General features: G+C 37.9%; 2 protein-coding genes across 2 annotated transcripts; both read left to right on the plus strand.

Annotated features, from left to right (window-relative positions):
• Positions 1–68: 68 nt before the first annotated feature.
• LOC135468278 (origin recognition complex subunit 6-like) lies at positions 69–16389 on the plus strand. The gene is made up of 7 exons (XM_064746438.1): positions 69–196; positions 1267–1405; positions 2387–2550; positions 13167–13256; positions 14467–14579; positions 15387–15455; positions 16169–16389. The coding sequence occupies exons 1-7, from the start codon at positions 132–134 to the stop codon at positions 16285–16287; spliced, it is 759 nt and encodes a 252-aa protein (XP_064602508.1). The 5' UTR covers positions 69–131; the 3' UTR covers positions 16288–16389.
• LOC135469280 (cellular tumor antigen p53-like) lies at positions 8539–10310 on the plus strand. The gene is made up of 2 exons (XM_064747896.1): positions 8539–8850; positions 9336–10310. Exons 1-2 carry the CDS (start codon positions 8539–8541, stop codon positions 10308–10310), a joined length of 1287 nt encoding a protein of 428 aa, XP_064603966.1.
• Positions 16390–23105: the final 6716 nt, after the last annotated feature.

Raw genomic sequence — 23105 nt, forward strand, 5'->3', positions numbered from 1 at the left:
CCTACTACCGGTCTTTATGAGGGTTACTATTTTTAATGTTTCTGTTGACGCGCACATCGTTTGTTCGCGGGAAATTCCACCTTAATGCTGTAGATGTAAGAGGAACGGAACATTTGTGAGGAGAAAAGAATATGAATCAAAACGTTCTGAAGACCTTTTCCGTTAAGCTGGGAATCACATCCCAGCGTGTGCTAAGGTATGGTGTGAAATTTTCAGGTTCTTTGGAGCTAAAGATCGACTTCGTCTCCATGCATGCAAGTTTCAGACAAACAACACACCCTGGGCAGCGTTGCTCGAAGACTCAAAGAGCCTCTCTAGACGCACAGTAGCTAACTTAGAGTTCGGAACGTATACGTATTTGTCTTATCTTTACAACTCAAGCTTAATCCATACATTATCCGAGTTTTAAAGACGTCAAAACCTACTCAGGGACGATAATTTTCAGTTGAGTTTGATAGAATAGATTCTCTTCCCTGTCTCTGGTGACAACAGTTAAACCTACAGTTGAAACATTTGAAACGAGAACTCAAACAGACCTTCGCCATGTTCCATACTGGCATCAAAATCTCAGTCAAGGCGCATGGTGGCCTGTTTGAAGATAATTAGACTGCTGACAAAGAAACTTGAAGGCATAAAAAAGAAAGGGCATAAAACAAAATAAATTTTGAAGTAAAATTTCCTGTAATCCTTTTAATATATTTTTAGAACAGCCAACACCTACCTTGCCACAAGGATCGAGTATATGAAACTTGGCGGCAGTTATGTTTATTTATGTATTTATTTGATTTGTATATTACGCTGTACCATAGGCTACTAAAGAATATTTCACATATATAATGGCAAGAGGAAACCAAACAGAGCTCGTGGTAACCCACGAGGATCCAAAGGTTGTTGGAAGACCTTCCCACATATGACCAGGGAGGAAACCAGCATGAGCTGAACTTGAACTCATGGTGACCACCTTTGGTAAGAGGCTTTTGAGTTACAGTGCTGCGATGTCAGTTTGACATCTCAGTTTAAAAGTTCCAGCAGCTGGATTATTGTTAGCAGAGGGTTGGCAGCTTTAGGTTTTGACATCTTTTAATCTCAGATACATTGTGTATTCAGTGGATAACATTCATTTAGGATGCACTTGAGAACTTCTAAATGTTTGTGGGCCTGATATATATATGCAAAATATCATGGCTGTTGCAGGTTGGTATTAACCATTGTATTGGTGTTAAAGAGACAAGTGATATTTTTGTGATATTTGTTATTGTCTTTCAGAAAAGCTCAAGAATACCACAGGTTGATAGAGGTGAAGACAAGCAGTACCGCATTGGCAGCCCTGAAGATCACAGGCAGCTGTGAAGTGGTCATGTGCTTAGACTTGGCCTCTGAGCACTGTGGTGAACATCTGGACAAGGTCAGTTATAAGCTGTTAATTTGTTTAAATCTGTATATTTCTGCCAGGTCCAATGTGGAGTTGTTTTTTTTTTTTTTAAGTAAGAAATAAGTCAAACACTACATAACTAGTTTTATTTTGCCGAAGCTGAACGTTTTTGCTTAACTTTTGTTATTAGCACCATATTGTTCTAATTTGAGAGCCACATTTCATGATTTTTTTAAATATATGTCATAACCCCTTCTTTCCACACTTCCCAAAGTCTCGTATGATTCCTTTTCTACTTGCCTTACTTACCTTACTTACCATTTTTCCTACTCATAGTGAGTAGGTTTATTCATCTATGTGATTGGAGTTTTATCCCAGAGTATATCACTATTATGACAGTGGCCAGCATTATGGTGGGTGGAAAATCAGGACCATCTGCAGGTTGTTGGCCACAACTGACCAGAGAGAAAACCTTGCATAATCTGGACTTGAACTCACAGCCATCGCATTGGTGAGAGGCTCCTTGGTCACTGTGCCAAGTTATATTAGCATCACGTGCAGGGTGTTCAAAAAGGGCAAGTAGCTGTCTACTGCCATCCCCTACACCACCTATTTTGAACATTTTTACTATGTAAAGCCAGTAGTAATTGCAACATAATTACTTTCAATTCGGCCAGCTACTTTCAAACTCTGACCTCCTTCTCCAATTCTGAATGAAAACCCTGCATATGGTTAAAATGCATTGATTTATTGCATAATGAAATAATATCGCACCCAAATCGAAGATATCAACTAATTAATTACATATTCTCAAGATCAGACAAATCAGACTCTTTGTTTCAATCCAGCTCTCACTGTTAATGGGGCCTTGGTGACCAAAAAACAGTTGATGATGCTTGTGTATGCCATTTCTACAGCAGGATGTGTTTTACCTTGGGTAGGTCAGTTTCCCCTACCAATAATCCACAAGCTTTTGCTGTATATCAGTGTTTCATATGTTTGTGTTTTGTGCAGAAAAACCTGGTGCGACTGTCTGGCCTAAATAAGAGGACATATTTGAGTTCGGTGAAGGCATTAGAGAGTCTGTTAGGCCTGGAAACTGCTCAGACTCTGAAGGAGATGGCTGTCCAGTACGGCTGCACTGAAGCTACATCACTGGCAGAGGAAATCCTACGCAGGTAAGTCTGGTTATCTTCCTCTAAGAGAGCGATCAAAAGTACTTTATCAAAGTTCGAAAATCTCTTAATAGGCACAGAAAACAGGACATGAAAGATATCTGATTAAAACATGTTAAATACTGTGCAGGAAAATAGGTAGGTTAAATCTTTTAGAATGTTTTAACTGAATACAATGCTGTCAAAAGCTTAGATTTTTCTGACCAGTCTTGTCACATTAAGATTTTGCCTCTTTACACACACAGACTGCAAGACTCGCATTTCAGAATGCGTATATATTCATATATTCATTCCTCCAATTATAATTGAAACAAACTGTTTGAGGTCAAAATATATGCATGTAACCTCACTGATACCACTCAGTTTCAATGAGCCACCATAAAAAATGATGTTTCAAGAATATTTGATTAGGTTGTGTCTGTTTTCCGACAGTGTTTTGCTGTCTCTTTTCATCTGCTCCTTCAGATATGGAGTATATAAACAGGATGTGCAGTCTCCCAGTAGGGAGTTGACCTTCTCAATTCTAAAGTGTGTTTAAATCAAGGTGAAAAGTTCCTATGACATGTATGGAAATTTCAGCTTTGTAAGTTTACAAATTCAGGTGTGTTGAGGGTTATCTGTATTAAATTGGTTTTGTTTGGAACATTAAAGGCACATAAATATTGAGTGTTTTGAAAATACATGTATCTGCAGAAAGTCTGGTATATCTAGGTATTTTTTGCAAATGCAACAGTTCATGTATATCCCCTTCCTAAAAAGAGAATATATTTTTGGTGATGGTGCATGTGAAAATTTACTGATGAGGAATGATTTTGTGACATGTTAGAGAAGATGTAAAATGGTGGCTAATCAGGATATTTTAGTCCCCTTTATAACAATTTTAGCATGTGATAAATTTTGGTCCGATTTATAGCAAGCTATTGTTGATATGTGGGATAGGATGTGTTGGGAGACTTATAAATGCTAATTAATGTTGGTACGTGAAAACAAGTTGTTTGAGTTATATGTATGCATACGGAGAGAAGGGTGTATGGTAGAAGTGGTATAAAATGTTAAATAAGGAAAAAAAAGTCAGGATATCCTAAGTAAGCTGAAAATGTTCTAAGATGTCTATAGTCTCACACTTCTAGGTATTTTACCAGTTGTATTTTGTGTTGTACAAGCGAGCCAACTCTAAAATCTCAAAAAAGGGAATAAACATAAACTTGTAAATCTACCTTTTTATTTTGATCGATCTCCATGTTATTAATGATTTTCCTGTTTTTCAAGGCTTATTGATCATGTATTTCGATATATCTTCAACAGGAAAAATTGTCAGGGTAATCCACATTTTCCACAAATTAGATGATTTTCAAGTTTTCATTTTTAATTTTATAAGGTATTCCAGCATTGAACAAAATTTTTATTCAGCCTGTAAAGCGAATTTAAATTTGGCCTAAGGATTATTATGTGCTGGTTGTGTTATGTACACCACTTTTGTTTCTTGGCTCGGGCACATCAGAATAACTATAATTTGTTGAGTAAAGTAATTCACATGCACACTACACATACTTTTGTTTACATGTATGTCGCATGTCACAAGATCACATGACTGGTTCAAAATAGTTGAGTCTCCTGCACAAATGCAAGTTGTTACTAAATAATATCATTTGTCAGGAATCGTTAGATAAGATGAAGGTTATGCTTATTTGTATTAAATATGCCAAGTTTGTTTTTTACAAAATTATCATTATTTATAGATCTAAATAGTTGCTTTCATTTCGGGTATAATTTATACCAAAATATATCAATTTTAATACTTTGCTTTTTGAAGGGCAAATTCAAAAGAAAACTTTTGCTTTGGTCATTGTATCTGGCTCAATGGCACCCCCGGTGGAGAAATCCAGTTATCCCTGTTTTACACCTGTGTTGACCCCTACTAAGGTGTTTACTCCAATGGGCCTTTGATATGAGAACTGGTCAGCAAAATCCAGCCAGAGCTGAAACAAAAGAAAATGTTAAACTGTTACTCAATGGGATTATCTCATTAACAATAAATAGAGGAAGAGCAAAAACTGTCAGGGCCTTCTTTGTGTGTGGTGTTTAGGTGTGGACTGTAATTTAACAAACAGATCAGTACACCTTAATTTGTGGATATCAATGCAGCCTCTGAACATGCTATTTATTATATTGATATATTCAGTTTTCAGTTAGTACATTACATACCAGTTTATTGTTGATGGTTATGTATATATTTTGGAACAAAAAACACATACACATATGACCAAGAAAGGTAGCTGAAATGTAATGTAAGCTTCAGAATTTACCAACAGCAGACAATTCATAGGAGTAAATTATAGTATTTTGGCATAGTCTGGACCTGTAGTGGATTAGTGAGGATTAGCGGTAACGTATCTTACACCTAAATAACATACAACTATACTTTTTTGTTCTTGACCTGACCGCATTAATTTATGATTTTTTCCCCACATTTCATCTGTATTACCTGTAAAATTAAGTACTGAAAAGGTATCACTTAAAGTACAGTAGAATCATGAACAGTTTCAAAACGTCTTCAGCACACTCAATCAAAATGTGGCAGTCTATGTCCATCATTGTTGCTGTGCTAAAATTCAGCTGTACAAGGATGTATGTCTTTGAGGGGTACTTTACTCCATCCAATCTACATGAAATCTTTGAATCTCCAAGTGAGCCACTATGATTCAAAAGTCTTACTCAATCAAACCTACAAGGATTCTCTGAATCTCCAAGTGTGTCACTATGATTCAAACGTCTTACTCAATCAAACCTACAAGGATTCTCTGAATCTCCAAGTGTGTCACTATGATTCAAACGTCTTACTCAATCAAACCTACAAGGATTCTCTGAATCTCCAAGTGTGTCACTATGATTCAAACGTCTTACTCAGTCAAACCTACAAGGATTCTCTGAATCTCCAAGTGTGTCACTATGATTCAAACGTCTTACTCAGTCAAACCTACAAGGATTCTCTGAATCTCCAAGTGTGTCACTATGATTCAAAAGTCTTACTCAATCAAACCTACAAGGATTCTCTGAATCTCCAAGTGTGTCACTATGATTCAAAAGTCTTACTCAATCAAACCTACAAGGATTCTCTGAATCTCCAAGTGTGTCACTATGATTCAAACGTCTTACTCAATCAAACCTACAAGGATTCTCTGAATCTCCAAGTGTGTCACTATGATTCGAATGTCTTACTCAATCAAACCTACAAGGATTCTCTGAATCTCCAAGTGTGTCACTATGATTCGAACGTCTTACTCAATCAAACCTACAAGGATTCTCTGAATCTCCAAGTGTGTCACTATGATTCGAACGTCTTACTCAGTCAAACCTACAAGGATTCTCTGACTCTCCAAGTGTGTCACTATGATTCGAACGTCTTACTCAATCAAACCTACAAGGATTCTCTGAATCTCCAAGTGTGTCACTATGATTCGAACGTCTTACTCAATCAAACCTACAAGGATTCTCTGAATCTCCAAGTGTCACTATGATTCAAACGTCTTACTCAATCAAACCTACAAGGATTCTCTGAATCTCCAAGTGTGTCACTATGACTCAAACGTCTTACTCAATCAAACCTACAAGGATTCTCTGAATCTCCAAGTGTGTCACTAACATTCTGAAGTCTGAGAAATTACAAAACATGAATTTCATGTGTAAATCTAAAAAGTATTATAATGAATTTAATCTTGTGAGTTGTGAGTAGAAAAAATTACAGTTACTTATCTTTCTCAGAATGTTAAGTAATAGCAATTAACAGAAGGAACCAGACCCAGTGTCCATCTGTCCATGAATATGTACTGCCCACTTCGTTTTTTAGCCTATACATGTTACACAAAGGACACCCTTGATACACATATTCAGGATATGAGGTTTTCCTTTAGCTGACTTCGCTTTATTATGAGCATTCATAATATACCCTAATTCTGCAACGTTTTCAATCGCCACTGCTACCAAAATTTTGAAACTATGGGATGCTCAGAAATAATTTGCACAGTTTAATGAATCTTGGATCTTTAATAAGACAAACAGATCATTTTTAGCATCATTTTCGTAATAATTTGTGTGCATGAGTTCCACGGAAAAAAGTCCTTTAGTGGTTGAAACTAGACAGTAAATTTGTTCTGTGTGAGGTGGCCTAGGACTGAAATATCGGGAAGAAAATTCATTTATTCAGTTCTTTTTGTATTATTTGATGGTAATGTTTCGTCTAGAATTTGGCTTTAGAAGTCTTTGTATCTGTTGTTAAATTTGAAGGTCTAATTTAAACTAAAGGATACATGTATTATTTAAAAAAGTGTCACATGCAATTTAATCTGTGGTTGTCATGTAAAATTTGCTGGTAATTTTCATTTAACAATATCCTTTGAAAAGATGCATCGGATTTCAAAGGAGAACTTGAATTAGCTGAACACAGGAGTTTGGTTACGACACGAGAGCCATTTTCCACTTTTTGGGTTAAATCACGGCATTTTAACAGGATTTTTTGCGGTATATACGAAAATGATAATAATCCACATAACATGACCATTGACTTAGCGTGCATATCCTCTATAATAAATATTTCAGGTAATAACATTCATGGATTATTATTATGCTACTTATTGTATGTACCCATGTTAAAATGCAATGACTTACCCCAGCCCCCCAGCTTGTTGTGATGTCACAGCTTGAGAGCTTCGCATTGGATTTGAAAGAAAAGATGAGTTAAGCCTTCAGGCATAATTTCATCTAAAACATTTTCATTCGTCTGTTTTCAGTGAAAGACATTATTACTTTATCTGTAACGGGTTGTTATTCATCAATTAGTAGGCGACTAGTGTTGGCAAGCAGAATGTGAAAAAAATATACATGAAAAAAGTGAGAAAATTTGCCGTTTTGTACAGATGTGCAGTACGTGAAGGTCTCGTTTGTGGCATGTCATTTGACATTGTTTGGGACAGCTGTGTGTATCTGACACTAATTGGCAGAAACAGACATGGTGAATTATACCTGTGAAAATCATGCATATCCTTCTCCATCATTCAAATTAGGTTTATAATTGTACAATAAAAACTTAAATGGGATGTTAGTTAAGTATTAAAAACTGAAACCACGAGGTTGATAAATTGATCTGCAGATTCAGTGTCTTTTAAAACGCAGTTGGAATACAGAAAATTGTGTTGAAGGAAATGAGAAACTACCAAATATTATATATATATAATATGAGTCCTTTAGAATTATAAGTATGACCAAAGTAGCTCACACAAAAATGAATATTTAACAAATCTTTAGTTTGAAAAATTTGGCTCACCTACCAACGTACATGTAGACTTGTTCAATTTACATCCATTTTGATTACCAATTTCTAAATGTTGATAGAAGATTACTGTATAACACAATCTGAGATGAGCTGTTTATTCAAGTAACTGTTTAAGTAATAAATTAACTGTAGTTTAGTTTGTTGTGGAATTTTCCTTTCATTGTTTTGGGATAGCCCTATTATTGACTACACACCTTGCATATGATTAATGTGTAAAGTTGAGCCAAGTGTTTATGAAAAGCTGAATGGCTTACCTACTAGGGGGTCTGAGAATACTTGCCCCTGCCCCCCTGATCTGTTACCTTCCCATGAGGGGGTAAGCAGGGGGTGGGACAGTATGTTTAGGGCGGGGATCAAGATAGAGTGAGAACATCAAAGAGATATCAGCTTGGGCTAGGTAATTATCAGAGAATTAAAAATCCTATTATGTGTTGATGTGCTAACTGTAAACTGTTTGGCCAAATATCATTACTTTCAGCTCTAATTAAGGATCAAAGGTTGAAAAGCTCCGCAACCTGAGAACAACTCACTATCTGTTTTTGGTGTTTTTCTCTGGCGGAATTTGATTGGCTGAGGAACTGTATTTAAGCATAGAGGTTTTCAGGAATGTGTATCATTTTTTTGATTTTATCACTTTGTCATAGTCATTACCTCTCTCAATCATGTCAAACCATGTACTACTGTGTCAAGGATCAGAGGTCAATGTCAAACCTGCGGACATGTTCGAGTATTTATGGCAGACCATCGGCGAATCCATCAGCACTGAAGATTACAGTAGTTTACCGCACTTGGATGAGTCTCGGTCCAAACCGGATGATTTTCACAAGGATAAGTATGAGCTGCCATTGGAAAATAGTATATCTGAAATGCTTCATCCAATTATGAAGCAAAGGGATTCCAACAGCCGAAGTTCCAGTCCAGATTGTCAGTCGCCAACGGTGGACAGTTCTCAGCAGAGCCTCTACTTCCATCAGGTGGGTAATCTCTAAACCGAACGCTGAAACACGATATTAAAGTTGCTGATAAAATCTGCACATTTGGAATTTATTCTCATTGATTATGAATAAATGAAAACATTGACATAATCTGTGTTGTATTTTTAGTTCTTGAAATTTTGAACTGAAATGTTATTGACTTACTGTAAAATAAACTGATGTAGCATAATTCAACAACAGTTTTTGATATAACATAGTTTACATTCACCTATAAATGTATTGTAATGTTAACCATTAATGGTTTGCGTTATTGCATGTTAATTGTCATTTCAATGTTTTGTCAGTGGTGGGTTGACTCTAGTCCTTAAACTAGACAAATAAAAAATATTTTCATACTCACTGTATTTGTACAGCTTCATTTTGAGTGATGTTCACTTGATTTTGATGATCAGTTAATATCCTGATATTTATTGTGAGTAAGTCATGTTTGAGTATTATTTGACATGTCACTGGCCTACTTTCAGTCACCACCACCTGTGACAGGGAATGCTGGGATTGCCCTTCAGCACTACTCCACACAACATGCCATCCCATCACATGTTAACTATGCAGGTGACTATGGCTTCGAAATCTCAATTCCTAAACCCGAGAAGGAGACAAAGTCAACATCATGGACGTACTCCCCCATGTTCAAGAAACTCTATGTCCGAATGGCGTCTTCCTGTCCTGTCCAGTTTAAGACTCTCCATCCACCACCTGCGGGCACCAGTATCCGTGCAATGGCCGTCTTTGCCAAGTCTGAGCATGTGCAGGATGTGGTGAGACGGTGCCCGAATCATGCCACCTGTAAGGAGTACAACGAGAACCATCCTGCTCCATCACATTTCCTGCGCTGTGAACACAAGTATGCGCAGTATGTCGATGATAGGTTGAGTGGTCGTCAGAGTGTCATAATTCCTCATGAGGCTGCTCAGGCAGGATCTGATTGGGTGGTCAACCTCTTCCAGTTCATGTGCCTTGGGTCATGTGTAGGCGGACCGAACAGACGACCAATCCAAGTTGTCTTCACATTAGAGAAGGATCATGTCGTTCTAGGTCGTGCTGCAGTTGAGGTGCGCATCTGCGCCTGCCCTGGACGAGATCGCAAAAATGACGAGAAGCTGCTTGCACCTCCCGGTCAGCAATCCAAGAAACTAACAAAAACGCCACTCACTTCAAAAGTTCTTCAAGGACAAGGGAAGAAAAGAAAATTTGAAGGAGATGATGAGTGTTTCACCCTGACGGTCAGTGGCAGAGAAAATTATGAACTATTATGTCGCATTAGAGATTCACTGGAGCTGGCTGCCATGTTAACTCCCCATGACATTGAAAGTTACCGTCAAGGTCAGGTTAAAGCAAGGCCTCAGTCAGTGAGCACTGGTGAACCGCAGACCAAGGTTATTCGTCTCAGTCCAGTCAATCAGAATATGGCTGTATTTAATGCTTCTATTTCTCATTAACATTTCATTTGTGAGAAAGTCATATATTATAAAATTATTCATTATTTCTATTTCTCACTGGTTTAAAAGTTAGATATTACGTGTAATTGTTAAAACAGGCAAATTTTACAAACGCATATCCATTTAAATACTTGTACACGTTACGACAGTGAAGATCCCGGTCAGATTTCATTGGGAACATTTTCAAACGTTATGTTAAGAATCTTCTTAATGAAAACTTAGCCAGAGATACAACTACAAGTGAACATCATTCATCAATTCAAACAACTTTTTAATATACATCGCCTGAATCTGTTGTCCTGGGAAATTATAGAAGTTGTTGTCAGGGTAAAAATCATCTCAGCCACAAATGATTGTGGAAGCAGCTCTGGAATTCATAGATTATTTTTCTAATACCTAATACAATGTTCCTTGTAGTCCTCATATTATTTGGTATGATTTTAATTAATTATGCAAGTATTTGTTATCTTGTGTTGATTTTGTTGTGATTTGATTCTCAGTTATAGTTTGTAGCATATTCTAATCTTTAAGTCACGACAGTTTTATGGTATCCAAGAAGAAACTGTGATAATTCATTTTCCATTAAGATAAATTGTATATGGATGTTTGTTTTTGTAAAGAAGTGAAGCAAAATGACCTGAAGATGAAATAAAATGTTCCCATTTATCTCTTAAAGGTTTTGTATTTTGCTCTACATTCACTTTTTTCTTATCTATTCCAGTTTGTGCAGTTTTAAGTTGATTTGTTTTCCTGTGCATACTGTTTATTTGCTTTTGTTTTATGTGTTGTAAAACTTTTGTGCTAGTCCAATAAAATTCAAAGTACTACAAACATCTCTGTTATTAAAGATTTAATCCAAGACTCTTGCAATCCAATTTAATATGGATTGATGATTTTAGCTTACACCAAAATGGTAATGACATTGCACATAAAAGCATTTGAAATTGATGGCACCATTAGTCACACAACTGCTATCAGCCTCAAAGTTAATGTGACCTGTTGTGGTACAGAGTTAATTGTCACTATGGAGAGAGGTCATGGCCTGGTGCTTGCTTTCCTATAGAATAAAGACAAGGGTTGCGGGTTCAAACCCACAGGGAATTTCTAGATTCCCCTGCATTTATTGCTTGTGCATCTTTACTGACAATGAGCTGTTTGCATAGTCTAACATTCATTGGAGAATGCTTGTCCTCCACCGATATGGTGTGCATATCTGTACATCACAACTGGGAAAGTTTGTCAGTTACTTGCCAAAGGTCGCTGGTTTAGTCCAAGTACCCCCCATTTCCTACACCCCAAAACTGACTGTCCTATGGTATAAAACAACAATCAGATAAATTTGGTTGAGATTAACAAAGACACAGGAAAACAGAAGGAAAGTAGTAATACATGTAGTATGTTTTTTTGCATGTTTTAAGGCAGTGTTTAAGAGATCTAAGATTTCGCCCATCACTAAGTTATTTAATTTCTGTGAGTTCTATTGATCTAAGATTTCGCCCATCACTAAGTTATTTAATTTCTGTGAGTTCTATTGATGGTGGAAAGGTGTTATAAGTGGATTTTGTCAGAGGATATTAGTTTCATAACTATTTTTTATGACATTTATTTGGCTCTAAAAATGCAGTTTTCAGGATAACTACCGGGTACAGTACTTGTACATCTGTATTCATTTGTGATACAGTATCTTTGATCCACAGGCCAGACAAGATATCGTTACCACCTGAGCTGGCCAAGCTTAATTGGTACTAACATGTTTATAGGGTCAGTAGAAGTAAATTAAGATATGGTAGCCTTTCTGCAAATGGTAGCTTTATCACACATTCTGATAAAATGAAAAATCACCTTATAACATGTGTAAGGCATTGTGCAAATTACGAGAAGCAAGAGAAATGTCAATATTCCGTGGACTTTCAGTTAATAATAATAATACAAGACCAATTTAAAAGGGTTGTTTGATTGTTTATGAAAAAAAAATAGCTGAATATTCATTTCACACTTTTGCACACTTTTTATTTAAGCAAATTCTGAACACTGTCTTACTTCAGGTTATTTCTGAAAGCCAAATAGCCTAAGTTGTCTATTTAGTCAGATGCAGTAGCAGATCATTTATGTAATTATACATGTGCTTAATCTGGTTGATTAAGAAATAGTTATTATCTAATGATTTCTATTGTTGTTCATATTAGTACAGCAAAAGTGGAAGAGTTAAAATTCTGAACTAGGTGCTGCAATATAATTTGCATTTCCATGTAGGGTCAAATTCTCCGTGGAACATAAAAATTGGTGGGGCCCTCTGTCCCCCTCCAGTTCTGACGCAGCTGTTACAGTACTAATGATTATAATCATATTTATTTTCTGAGGGAGATCAATTAGTTACAAAACCAATCTTCTGTGAGTCCCTTATAACAAGCACATATTCACAATGGCTGTGATATCTCGCTAAAAGTGGATGCTGCCCTGTACTCGGGCACCTCATGAAGTGAATGTTAAAAGATGGCACGTCTGTAATGTTATCCACAGTCACAGACAGACAACAACTTTAATATATAGCTGCAGGTTGATACAGAAGTTATCTTGATCTACCCATAGCAGTTAGCATTGCCATCAAACAATGTCTATGAGTAGGCTATATGTTGTTAAAACATCTGTCTAATATAGGGCACTTTTCAGAAACTTAGTTTTGTATTAATTAAGCAAACGTTTGGTTATTAATATTAATATTATTATTATTAATAAATGGTTAATATTAACCATTTTATTGCATTTGTTACCTGAGAAACTATTGTTGATGTTTCTTCTGGATTTTTTTCCTGTGTGAAAGGAAACAAAATATGTACATTTGTCTGATGTTTACAGGTATGTTGCAGTTCAGAATGAGAAGTCTTGTCAGGAAATGGACTTTAGAAGCCCTCTGTTCCTGTCAGCGGCATTGTGTGCAGCTTGTAGGTGAGAAACACTGATAACTGTGGGTGATCCCCAAACAAACCTCCCCCCACCCATCTGCACCAAAACCTCACAGCCCAATCCTGCCTGCTCTCTGCTCTCCTACATATAGAAGTGCATCAGTGAAATTCCCAGGCCTTCAGATGTTCTCATTTCACTGTTTGTACAAGAACTGACAAAACAATGTACCTTTAATTAGATGTCAAGTTGGCAAAAACGTTATGTTTTGTTTACTTTCATGAAAAAACATCGTTTAATTCTTTCTCTTTTGTAGGCTTGGCTTGTAGTGTCAATGTGGAAAGTGGCATGTACGTTGACATGGATTAGTTTGATTGTAATAGATTCTCATGTTATGTGAAAAACAAACAAAGCGAGAAAAAGAAAGAAGAAACATTTGTCACATTGTTTAAAGACATACATGTACATGACGGTGGATACTTTCGCATTGATTCATTCTGATAACACAATGCAGGGTTGTGAAAATTTTCACTTTTCCCATACTGGTACATCTATCAGAAGTCTAATTAAATGTTTTTTGTTTATATTAAATGGCAGGAAAATAGTTTGTTGCTACAGGGTACTTGTTGAAACTGTAGATGTATGAAATAAAGACAATATTTTTACTATGTCAACTAAGATGCCAGAGAATCAATCTTGCTGAAGTCAGATTTAGTTGATTTATTTATAAGCTACATCTAAACTGCATATTTATTTTTCAAAGTTCAGAAATAGGTTGTCACATGGCTAAATCTGCCTATGGTGATCTTCCATGGATTTTGACAGATTTTAATAAAATGTCCAAACTTCTCCAAAAATCTCCATTAGGTGGGTGCATGAATATTAAATTACAAGGCAATTCTATAAGTGGTTGTATAGAAGAAATTTCTGAAAGGATTTCAATACATGTATCAGTATAGTGGCTAAGTACTGGTAGGGCTGTGGTGTGTTAAAGTTTTATACCAGTACATACACTGTACTGTATATATTTAAGTGATTTGGTAATGGATATTGTCATTGAATAATGACTGTGATTTGAAGATTTCAAGAAGAACACCACAAAGCAGATTATGAAAAGAATAATAATCTTAGAAAAAACAACACAGGCTCCCAGTTTTATTTTAGCATTGTAAAGATTGATATATTTACAGTTATATTCAAATTAGTTTAAGGAAACTAATGTTGTTTTTTTTGGGTTTTTTTTTTTACTTTGCAGAAAGCTGAAGGTGAGAGTTGAGTGGTCAAAGTTACGGGATGTGGCATCAGTGAAAAGAACTACCTATGAAAGACTATTGGTGGACATGGGCAATATAGCACAGGATATCACAGGTTAGTCACACAAACAATTGTGTAGGAATGGACAAAATGGGCTGAATGTCAGTAGTAAGTAACAAACAGCTGTGTAGGAATGGACAATCTAGCATAGGATGTCACAGGTTAGCCACAAACACTTGTGTAGGGATGAACAAAATAGCACACGATTTCACAGGTTAATGACAAACTGTTGTGTAGGAATGGACAAAATAGCACAGGTTAGTAACAAAAAGTTGTGTAGGAAAGGACACAATAGCACAAGATGTCACAGGTTAATGAGAATCTGTTGTGTAGGAATGGACAAAATAGCACAGGGTATCACAGGTTAGTCACACAAACAATTGTGTAGGAATGGACAAAATAGCACACGTCACAGGTTAATCGCGAGAAGTTGTGTAGGAATAGACAAAATAGCAAAAGATGTCACAGGTTAATGAGAATCTGTTGTGTAGGAATGGACAAAATATCACAGGCTGTCACAGGTTAGTAACAAAAAGTTGTGTAGGAAAGGACAAAATAGCACAAGATGTCACAGGTTAATGACAATCTGTTTTGTAGGAATGGACAAAATAGCACAGGATGTCATAGGTTAGTCACAAACAGCTGTGTAGGAATGGACAAAAGAGCCGTGGATGTCACAAGTAGTTGCATATTAATGTACAAAATATCACAGGCTGGCCGAAAGCACTTGTTTAGGAATGGACAAAATAACACTGGATATCACAGGTTAGACACAAGCAATTTTGTTGAGCAGTGTAAACCAACTGCCTAGAAATAACAAATGGGAAAGATTTTCATTATTTCACGGTGTTTCTGTTTCAGGTGATAAAAAGTCCCCAAACCGAAAGAGAGGAAAGTCATTTTATGAAGAATTAGAGCAGGCCGTCTTAGGTAAGCTATCTAGCTGTGGTGTGCAAGATATAACCTGCTGAGGGAAATAAGATGCCAGTATGATGGCATCCTCTTTGCCTCTTAAGTGGGAGACATTTCTGTTTATACAGAACATTGTATTGGTGTATGTATTTCTTTCCCTTGGGGCTGGTTTAGGAGTGGTTTACCCAGGGCCAGCATAGTATGATCTCACTGGATTCTCCTGCCGGTAGCAATCTTGAGGCAGTTCAGTAAATTCATGAGATGTCTAGAGCTCATAGCATCTGTTTATTTGCAGTTGGAATGAATTATGTCAGCAGTCTGACAAAATGGCTTCCAACATGGCAACACACAAGAGTACACTGGAGTTGGGAAAAATGATTATTTATTTGTGTGGTGTTGAATGCAGTTTTCAATTAATTTTTCACTTACATATCAGCAATCTGGTATACGAGCGGAAGAAACAAGTGCCCAAGGAAAACCACTGTCTTCTGCCTGTTTGCTGACAAAAAAAAACAAAAAAAACAAAAGAAAAACAGCTTGAAACAGCATGCTGAATTAGTGCTTGATTTGAATCTAAAACCTTCGGAGCCAGGTGCTGATTAGCTGAGACAACACTTTAGCTGAACGATTCACTCAGGGCCCAGCCATTACATTGCTCGTTAGTATATACATTTAGTGATAAAGCACATCGTGGTCTCTCACTCTTACAGTCTTTATTCTGTGTATTTTAGAGGAAGAAGCTGTTCCTGTGAAGCAAGTCAGAGACACTGAAAACAACGATCCTAAGGTTAACTTCCAGCTGTGGAAACAAAAAATTTTGGCGCAAGCCGCTAAGAAACAGAGCAGTTGACGTTAATGACTGTGGTTTTACCTGGACTCTCTCTTTGCAAATTTGGTTCACGTAAATTGATGCCTCTGAAATGTTCAACAGTATTGTTACGTGATTGCTTTTGTTATTTGTTGTCAGTCTGCATCTTTTGTCAGAATTTTATAACAGGTCTGATGGTCTTGTGTCTGAATTTTATGAATAATGATCCACTAGGATTTTATACTAAATCTAAAGATCCTTTGTCCAAATTTTATGAATTTTTGTCAAGATTTTATTAATAATAATCCTTTGTCAAGTTATTAAGAATAATGACTTTTTGTCAGAATTTTATGAATAATGAATAAAACTGGAAGATGGTTGGCTGTTACAGCATCTAATTTTAAGAATATTTGGAACAATTTTAAAGAATTGAATACAAAATTGATTTTTTTTTGTATGTTTTAATTAAGTGGAAATTCCTCTTGAAACCTTTTAATGCTTATGGTATAAATAAATGCATTGAATGTAAAGAAATTCCTTTGTCTTTTACTGTTCTGAATGACAGTATGGACACAATGTTCTAATCTGTTGGCATTTCTTTGCTTACTGTTTTGTCCATCCAGTGTTTTGAACTTTCTACAAGTCAGTTTCTCTAGGTCTCTTTGGTTGAAATACTGCTGAAGTAGTGGAAAACCATAATCACATAGTCATGCCTGGACATCAGAGTAAGTCTGCTTTGGACTGTCCGCTGTACTCAAAAATTTTGAAATGAGAAAGGAGAGAATTTTTTGTCTTATTGATTGACTCAGTTCCTTTCCTGGCTGACTGGTGTAAGAGATTTCTTGTTTAGGAGCATAAGGCCCTTGACAACTGAGACTATTTGACCGAAATGGAACCCAGCTGTGGATAGTTTAGCAGCTAACTCTAAGATTGTGTTTCAAATTTTGACATGAAGTCCCAGTGCCGTTTGGGTAACTGTCACATTTTGCAAGGAACTAAACACCGAGGCATTTAGAGTGTTGTTAAGTAAGATATTCCAATGGCGGTATGAAGTTCTCTTTTTACGGACATTTCTCACTGGAAAATGGCTAAAACTCTAACAGAAAGACAAAACATTGGCGTTTTCGTAGAATTGGCCTGATGTCAAGTTGAAACATAACCTAAAAACCTCGCTTTACGACACGGCGTTCAGCATGCGGCGGTATAGCCTTATACAGTATAGAAAAATATTTAAAGAAGTGTTGACTAATGATCTGATTTCTGTGATTGGGAGTACTTGGGTATCAAATGTTTAAAAAATAATGACATTCTGGCGGTAGTTTTCTCAAACTTCTGATACTGCCAGATTTATGTGGAGGTTACCCTTTCATGTCGGCGACGACATTTTTCACCGAAACCTTACGCTGTAGTAATGGGGTAACTCGAAAACTGCGCTTTGTAACGCTGTATTGTCGCGCACATGAAAAATCACAGGTGAACGTTGATTGGTCAAAATGGCGTGACGTAGATAATGGAACCGTGTGTTGTATTGATAAGGTATTCATGTAGCGAACACGAATGGTTTTGGAAACCGCGTGATGACAGTATTCGCTGACCTTGACATGGGATGTGTTAATTCCACGAGGAAAAGAGTTGCTCCCCTTCCAGCAGACAGCCCTACGATCGAGACCAGTGAGAAGTCACACTGGTAGAATCAATTTATATACCGTTTTCTCTCCAGCCGGCACATGAGGAGCCTCGCAAGAGGGACACAGAATCACAAGTTGAAGGAAGATGGACTATTAAAGTCTGTGACCCTCAAAGAAACAGCAAATGTAAATGGTGCTTTCTTTGTATCTTTAGACTCATTAGGTAAACCACAACTTTTAGAGCCAATTGAGTTTAAACAGGGGCGGGAAAAAATCAAAAGCGACCTGGATAACCGAATGGTTAGTGCTACAAAACTCCGCCGAAAAGGATTGCAAAAAGTGAAGAGGAAAGCGCGCGTGGCTTCTGCTCGACAGCCGGCAAGCTGTTGCTAGAAGATGGAAGGCCGACGAGGACCGTCGGAAAATCTGTCGAGAGAGAGGGTCGAGAAAAAATAAGAGCGGGCGTCCTGGAATCGGCAGACCCGTCTGAAGGGTGGGGGGAGAGTAGTGGAGAAGATGAGAGATGGCAAGGGGGTTGGGGGATGCGTGGCAAGAGGCCTGATGTATGGGCGATTGTGGGTAGTGGGCGATAGGCTGGTACAGAGTGTGGAAGAGAATGATGAAGTGCGGATGTAGGATGGCGCAGTGTGTGGAAGAGAACCATTAAGTGCGGATGAAGGGTGGTGCATTGTGTGGAAGAGAATGATGAAGTGCGGATGTAGGATAGCGCAGTGTGTGGAAGAGAACGATTAAGTGCGGATGAAGGGTGGTGCATTGTGTGGAAGAGGATAGAGAAGTGTGGTCGACGGATGGTGTAATTTGGACGGAGGAGGATACAGAGTGGATGAAGGATGGTGCATTGTGGATGGAGGAAGGTACCGTGTGGAGTAACGTATAGAGTGCCCACAGAGGAAGGTACTGTGTGGAGTAACGTATAGAGTGCCCACAGAGGAAGGTAGCGCGTGGAAGGATGGTGGTAAAGTGTGCACAAAGGAAGGTATAGGGTGTGGGTCATTTAAGGATAAATGCCACAGCGACAAAATAGAGTTCCACGGTGTAGGAAAGATGGTGAAGTGCCCCTCCAGCACGAGGCGATATAGTGTTGGAGATAAAGGATGGTTGGCTACGGCAGTGACGGGAGACTGTAGAGTTCTACATGCAGTGAAGGGAAGATGGTGAAGTGGAACTCCTACGCGAAGCGATGCAGCCATGGTGGAGAATCACAGCGGAGGAGAATGATAAGGAATCGCGATGAAGGGGGTAATGTGGAGTTCCACTTGCAGTGACGGTAAGACGGTGAAGTGCCACTGTGGCGGGAGAACGAGGAGATGTCACATTTTATGAAGAATTGTGGAGTTTCAGAGTGACTGATGGAGAGATCAGGCATCGCAGTGACGGGGGAAACTAGTTCCACACAGACGACAAAGTCACAAACTGATGGCGGTGTGGATGTGAGAATGCCGCCGTCATAAACCCCCCCAAATCATTGTGATCTTCTGGCGGTAGGACGGTAATCACATATAACAATGATGAAGAATGTTGTTGTGTCTCTGTGACAATAATAGGCCTACGTGTTATAGTGAAAATAAAGAAGTAATTTAAGTAACTCCTTGTCTGTTGCGATTTCAATCCATTTAAAAGAATTTATAAAATTAAATAAATTTAATCAAAATTTCGAAAGTTAACGGGTTAATCGGTGTTTTATTATAGTGATTTAATGGCCTGACGGTTACGGTTTGTATATTGCATGTGTATAGGATTGAGGATTTAACCATTGCTGGTTGTCCGTTGTCTTCTGTATACGCAGATCTGATCAATATCGCGCATCTTTACTCAATCTTCTGTTAACGCGATGATGTTATCGATGTTATCGCGTGTCATGCAGTGTGAAAATGTTAAATACAAGAGTCGTATACACCAAAGCAGCAGTATAATGCTCGAACCGAATATATATTGTCGATATAAAATATTATTTTTATTTCACCCTACAGTGCATATGGACGTATTTACTAAGCAAACAGAACCACGAACGCCTTTGACTACTAACTATTAGCCAAAACTCACACACAATTCCCTGGCCAAAGCCGGGATCGAACCTGCAACTCGTGTGCGGGCGGTTGGGTGGTTCATCGTACTGAAGAAAGTATCGCTCCTTCTTGTAGATATCGTACAGACATAAGACCGTCACCGTGAAATACTTTACTCTTGTCATTTAAGGGTTTAAACGGACATTATCTTTGCACGCTCAATTTCACGTGCATGCATTGTGAAACCGTTGATAGAATTTGCCCATCGTTCGTTGCACTCTGTATAGCATTTTAACTTCTATGTCAGTGGGTTTGTTTAAGCACTTTAAAGTTTTCACTCGAAATCAGGGGTATTTCACTTATAAAAGCGGTAAACGCGGTTTTGCTTGGATTTCGAGTTAAACTCTGAGGTAATAAGCAAAACTGCGATCTTCAAAACACACTGGCTTTCAATGCAGGGTCGTTATATTAACCTTGTATTCCATGTCTACAGAATGGGATGAGGCCGGATCACGTGTTGCGTACACACTTACCGGCCCAACTCACACCTGGTCATCATTAACTCTACAAAAAGACTCAGCATCGCCTCCTGGAATGCGGTGACATTCCCTCGGCTATTTAAACTCTCTGTAGCGACAGTTTGGTCTTGCCGTAAACAAGCTGGCACCAAATGTCCTCGTCTTGCAGGGTTAATAGGTTTAAAGAAATATTTTCTCCAGTCGTTGAAAATAGAAGGAAGCTTTTACGCTCTAAACTCAAAGCATTACGGAATTGCTTGTATATATACATTTTTTGTCGTTTTGCAAATGGTAAATATACATAGGCTCGCTTAATTTTCTTGAATGGATGCATTTCCAAGTGAAGTCATACCAACAAGTATGTGCGTGTATATATTTATTCGGAAACTCGACTACCTATTATATCACCTTAGGGGAAGTTAGTGCCAAGTCTTTAGCGATATATGGGGAAACATGTGGTGCTTTGTAAGAAGGAAGTTGTGAAATGAATTTCACATTTACTGAGTAACCCAAATATATATGCTGGAGTATACTTACATATACATGTATCAGCACGTATAAAGAGAGATCGTCAGAAATGTGTGTGCATTCAGTGCATCCAGTTTACCATGACTTGGACCAATAATTAGGCCTCATAAAGCTGTGTTAAAACATATACATTTCAGTTTAACACACACGTACTGGTGTGTGAGTAAATAAAAAAAAATTAACATTCTGACCCTTGGTTTATGTTTTTATTCCGGTTCAGTCTGTTTTAGTTTCAAATTTTTACCAAATCACATTAAACCAATGAAACAGATCGTCGATTTGCTTTTATTTCTCCATTTGATCTAAGCAAGATGTAGATTCGGAAGTTCTTTCAACCGTTTGCTCAAATTATCCGAAATAAATTCGAGAGCTACGTAAATACAGAACCTTTTCCGATCTGATTTAGTTTAGATTCATCACTTCTTTAAGCCTGTGTAAGATGCTTCTTATCTCATTCGAACTATTCTCGGAAGCTGCTTGGATAACTTTTGCTCATGATTCAAACTAGGTTCGGGAGCACCTTCAGCTTTTATCACTTTATTCAAATTATATTCAGAAGCGACTTCACACTTTTTCCAAGGCTTTTAACTAATTTCGGAAGATCCTACAAGGATTTTCTCACGTTCTCCCAGCTAGATTCGGAGTCCCTTCGGGCCTTTTTTCATTTGAATGACCAACTCAGTTGGTAGAGCGTCCGCTTCGGAGGGTGAGGGTGGGGGTAGATCCAGGGTCAATCCTGGGTCGGGTCACATCTATGAAACCTTGAAAGAAGTTGTAGCTTCCTCAGCATTAAGGGGATAGTGCAACGACTAGTTGACCAGTATCAGTATGATGGCTCGGGTGGTGTGGCTTACTTGCCTTCAGCAAGTCATCTCAGTGAAGCAGCACTATATAAAAGAGAGGTGGAAATCCGTCCTGCAACAAGGTAGCACATTACATGCGCTCTGACATATGACCGACTGTATAACGTTAAACCCTAAGCACACACTCACTCACCCACTCACTTATACGAAAGTATAGATTCAGAAGTTGCCTGACACGTCCTCCCACTTGATTCAAACTAGATTCGGATACTGCTTTGTGCGGTTTTTTATTTGTTCAAACTAGGTTCGGAAACAGTGGAGTATCACGAGCCAGCGGTTTCCGTTCTCTTGCACTACACGATTTAAGGGAATAGTTTATGACAGAAGAATGTTCAAGCTGTAGGTCGTACTTAACTTCCACACATCTTAATTGGAACACGAGTATAAGGTGACAATAATACAGGACACATCATCAAAAACAATAGAATATGAGAGATAAACCAGGCCAGCCACGACAGTGAGATGGCAAATTATCGTCACGCGTTGCCTTGGAAATCCGGCCTCCTGTCAATTATGATTTTAGTTTAACTTTTCATGTAACTGCTTCAAAGCACCATGATAGAATTAGGTAAAAAAAAAGTGTGGTAATGTTAACTACAATTTATTAGACGCCACTGGTGTGTATACTCAAAATGCTGTTGTCAGCACATTTAAAAAAAAACATCACATGAAATCAAGACCTAGTGACTTCTTTACTGAATGTGTGTGTAGAAAGACAACTTCCGCCCCCAAAAAGTAGTTCCTAACAAAGTAACCTGCCGACTAATGCGTCTCAACTGAAACGATCACACATGATAGTTGTAAGGCCTGGCTTCCACGAGTATCGCTGTTCAAACTTGTACAAGAGGCGTGCAGCTATACAACTAACCGATATCCGATGAAAAAATCATAAATAATGTGGTCGCGTTTTCGTGGACGAATCTACTAATTTTCTTGTCTCGCTGAGATCAGTGAACGTGTATTTAGTGAAATGGTATAGGTGGTATATCAAATGAGCTGTCAGTGACTTTGACGATCGGACAATGACTGTACCGCTCTACAGGGCACGACTACTTTATCTATAGCCAACAGCCGGTAATGGGCATTTTGAAGCGAAACAGATTGACGGCAACTGATAGATACAGACTTTTATCAACACACAGTTTGTCGCGCCAATGAAAGAATAAATTAAACGACTTTCTGGGCATAGAGAAGCTGGCTTTGGTGTATTTTATGGACTATTGTCGGTAGTGATACTACAACTGAGGTCAATTAATATATGTAACAAACAGCTAAGGCCGATGTCTGGGGTCAGCT

The sequence above is a fragment of the Liolophura sinensis genome, chromosome 6 (assembly GCF_032854445.1).
Source record: "Liolophura sinensis isolate JHLJ2023 chromosome 6, CUHK_Ljap_v2, whole genome shotgun sequence".
Lineage (NCBI taxonomy): Eukaryota > Metazoa > Mollusca > Polyplacophora > Chitonida > Chitonidae > Liolophura > Liolophura sinensis.

Coding starts and splice junctions, on each gene's coding strand:
- LOC135468278 (XM_064746438.1), top strand. CDS start 132: ATGAATCAAAACGTTCTGAAGACCTTTTCCGTTAAGCTGGGAATCACA. Junction 1,406..2,386: donor GTGGTGAACATCTGGACAAG/GTCAGTTATAAG, acceptor TGTTTTGTGCAG/AAAAACCTGGTGCGACTGTC. Junction 13,257..14,466: donor GCATTGTGTGCAGCTTGTAG/GTGAGAAACACT, acceptor TTTACTTTGCAG/AAAGCTGAAGGTGAGAGTTG.
- LOC135469280 (XM_064747896.1), top strand. CDS start 8,539: ATGTCAAACCATGTACTACTGTGTCAAGGATCAGAGGTCAATGTCAAA. Junction 8,851..9,335: donor AGAGCCTCTACTTCCATCAG/GTGGGTAATCTC, acceptor GCCTACTTTCAG/TCACCACCACCTGTGACAGG.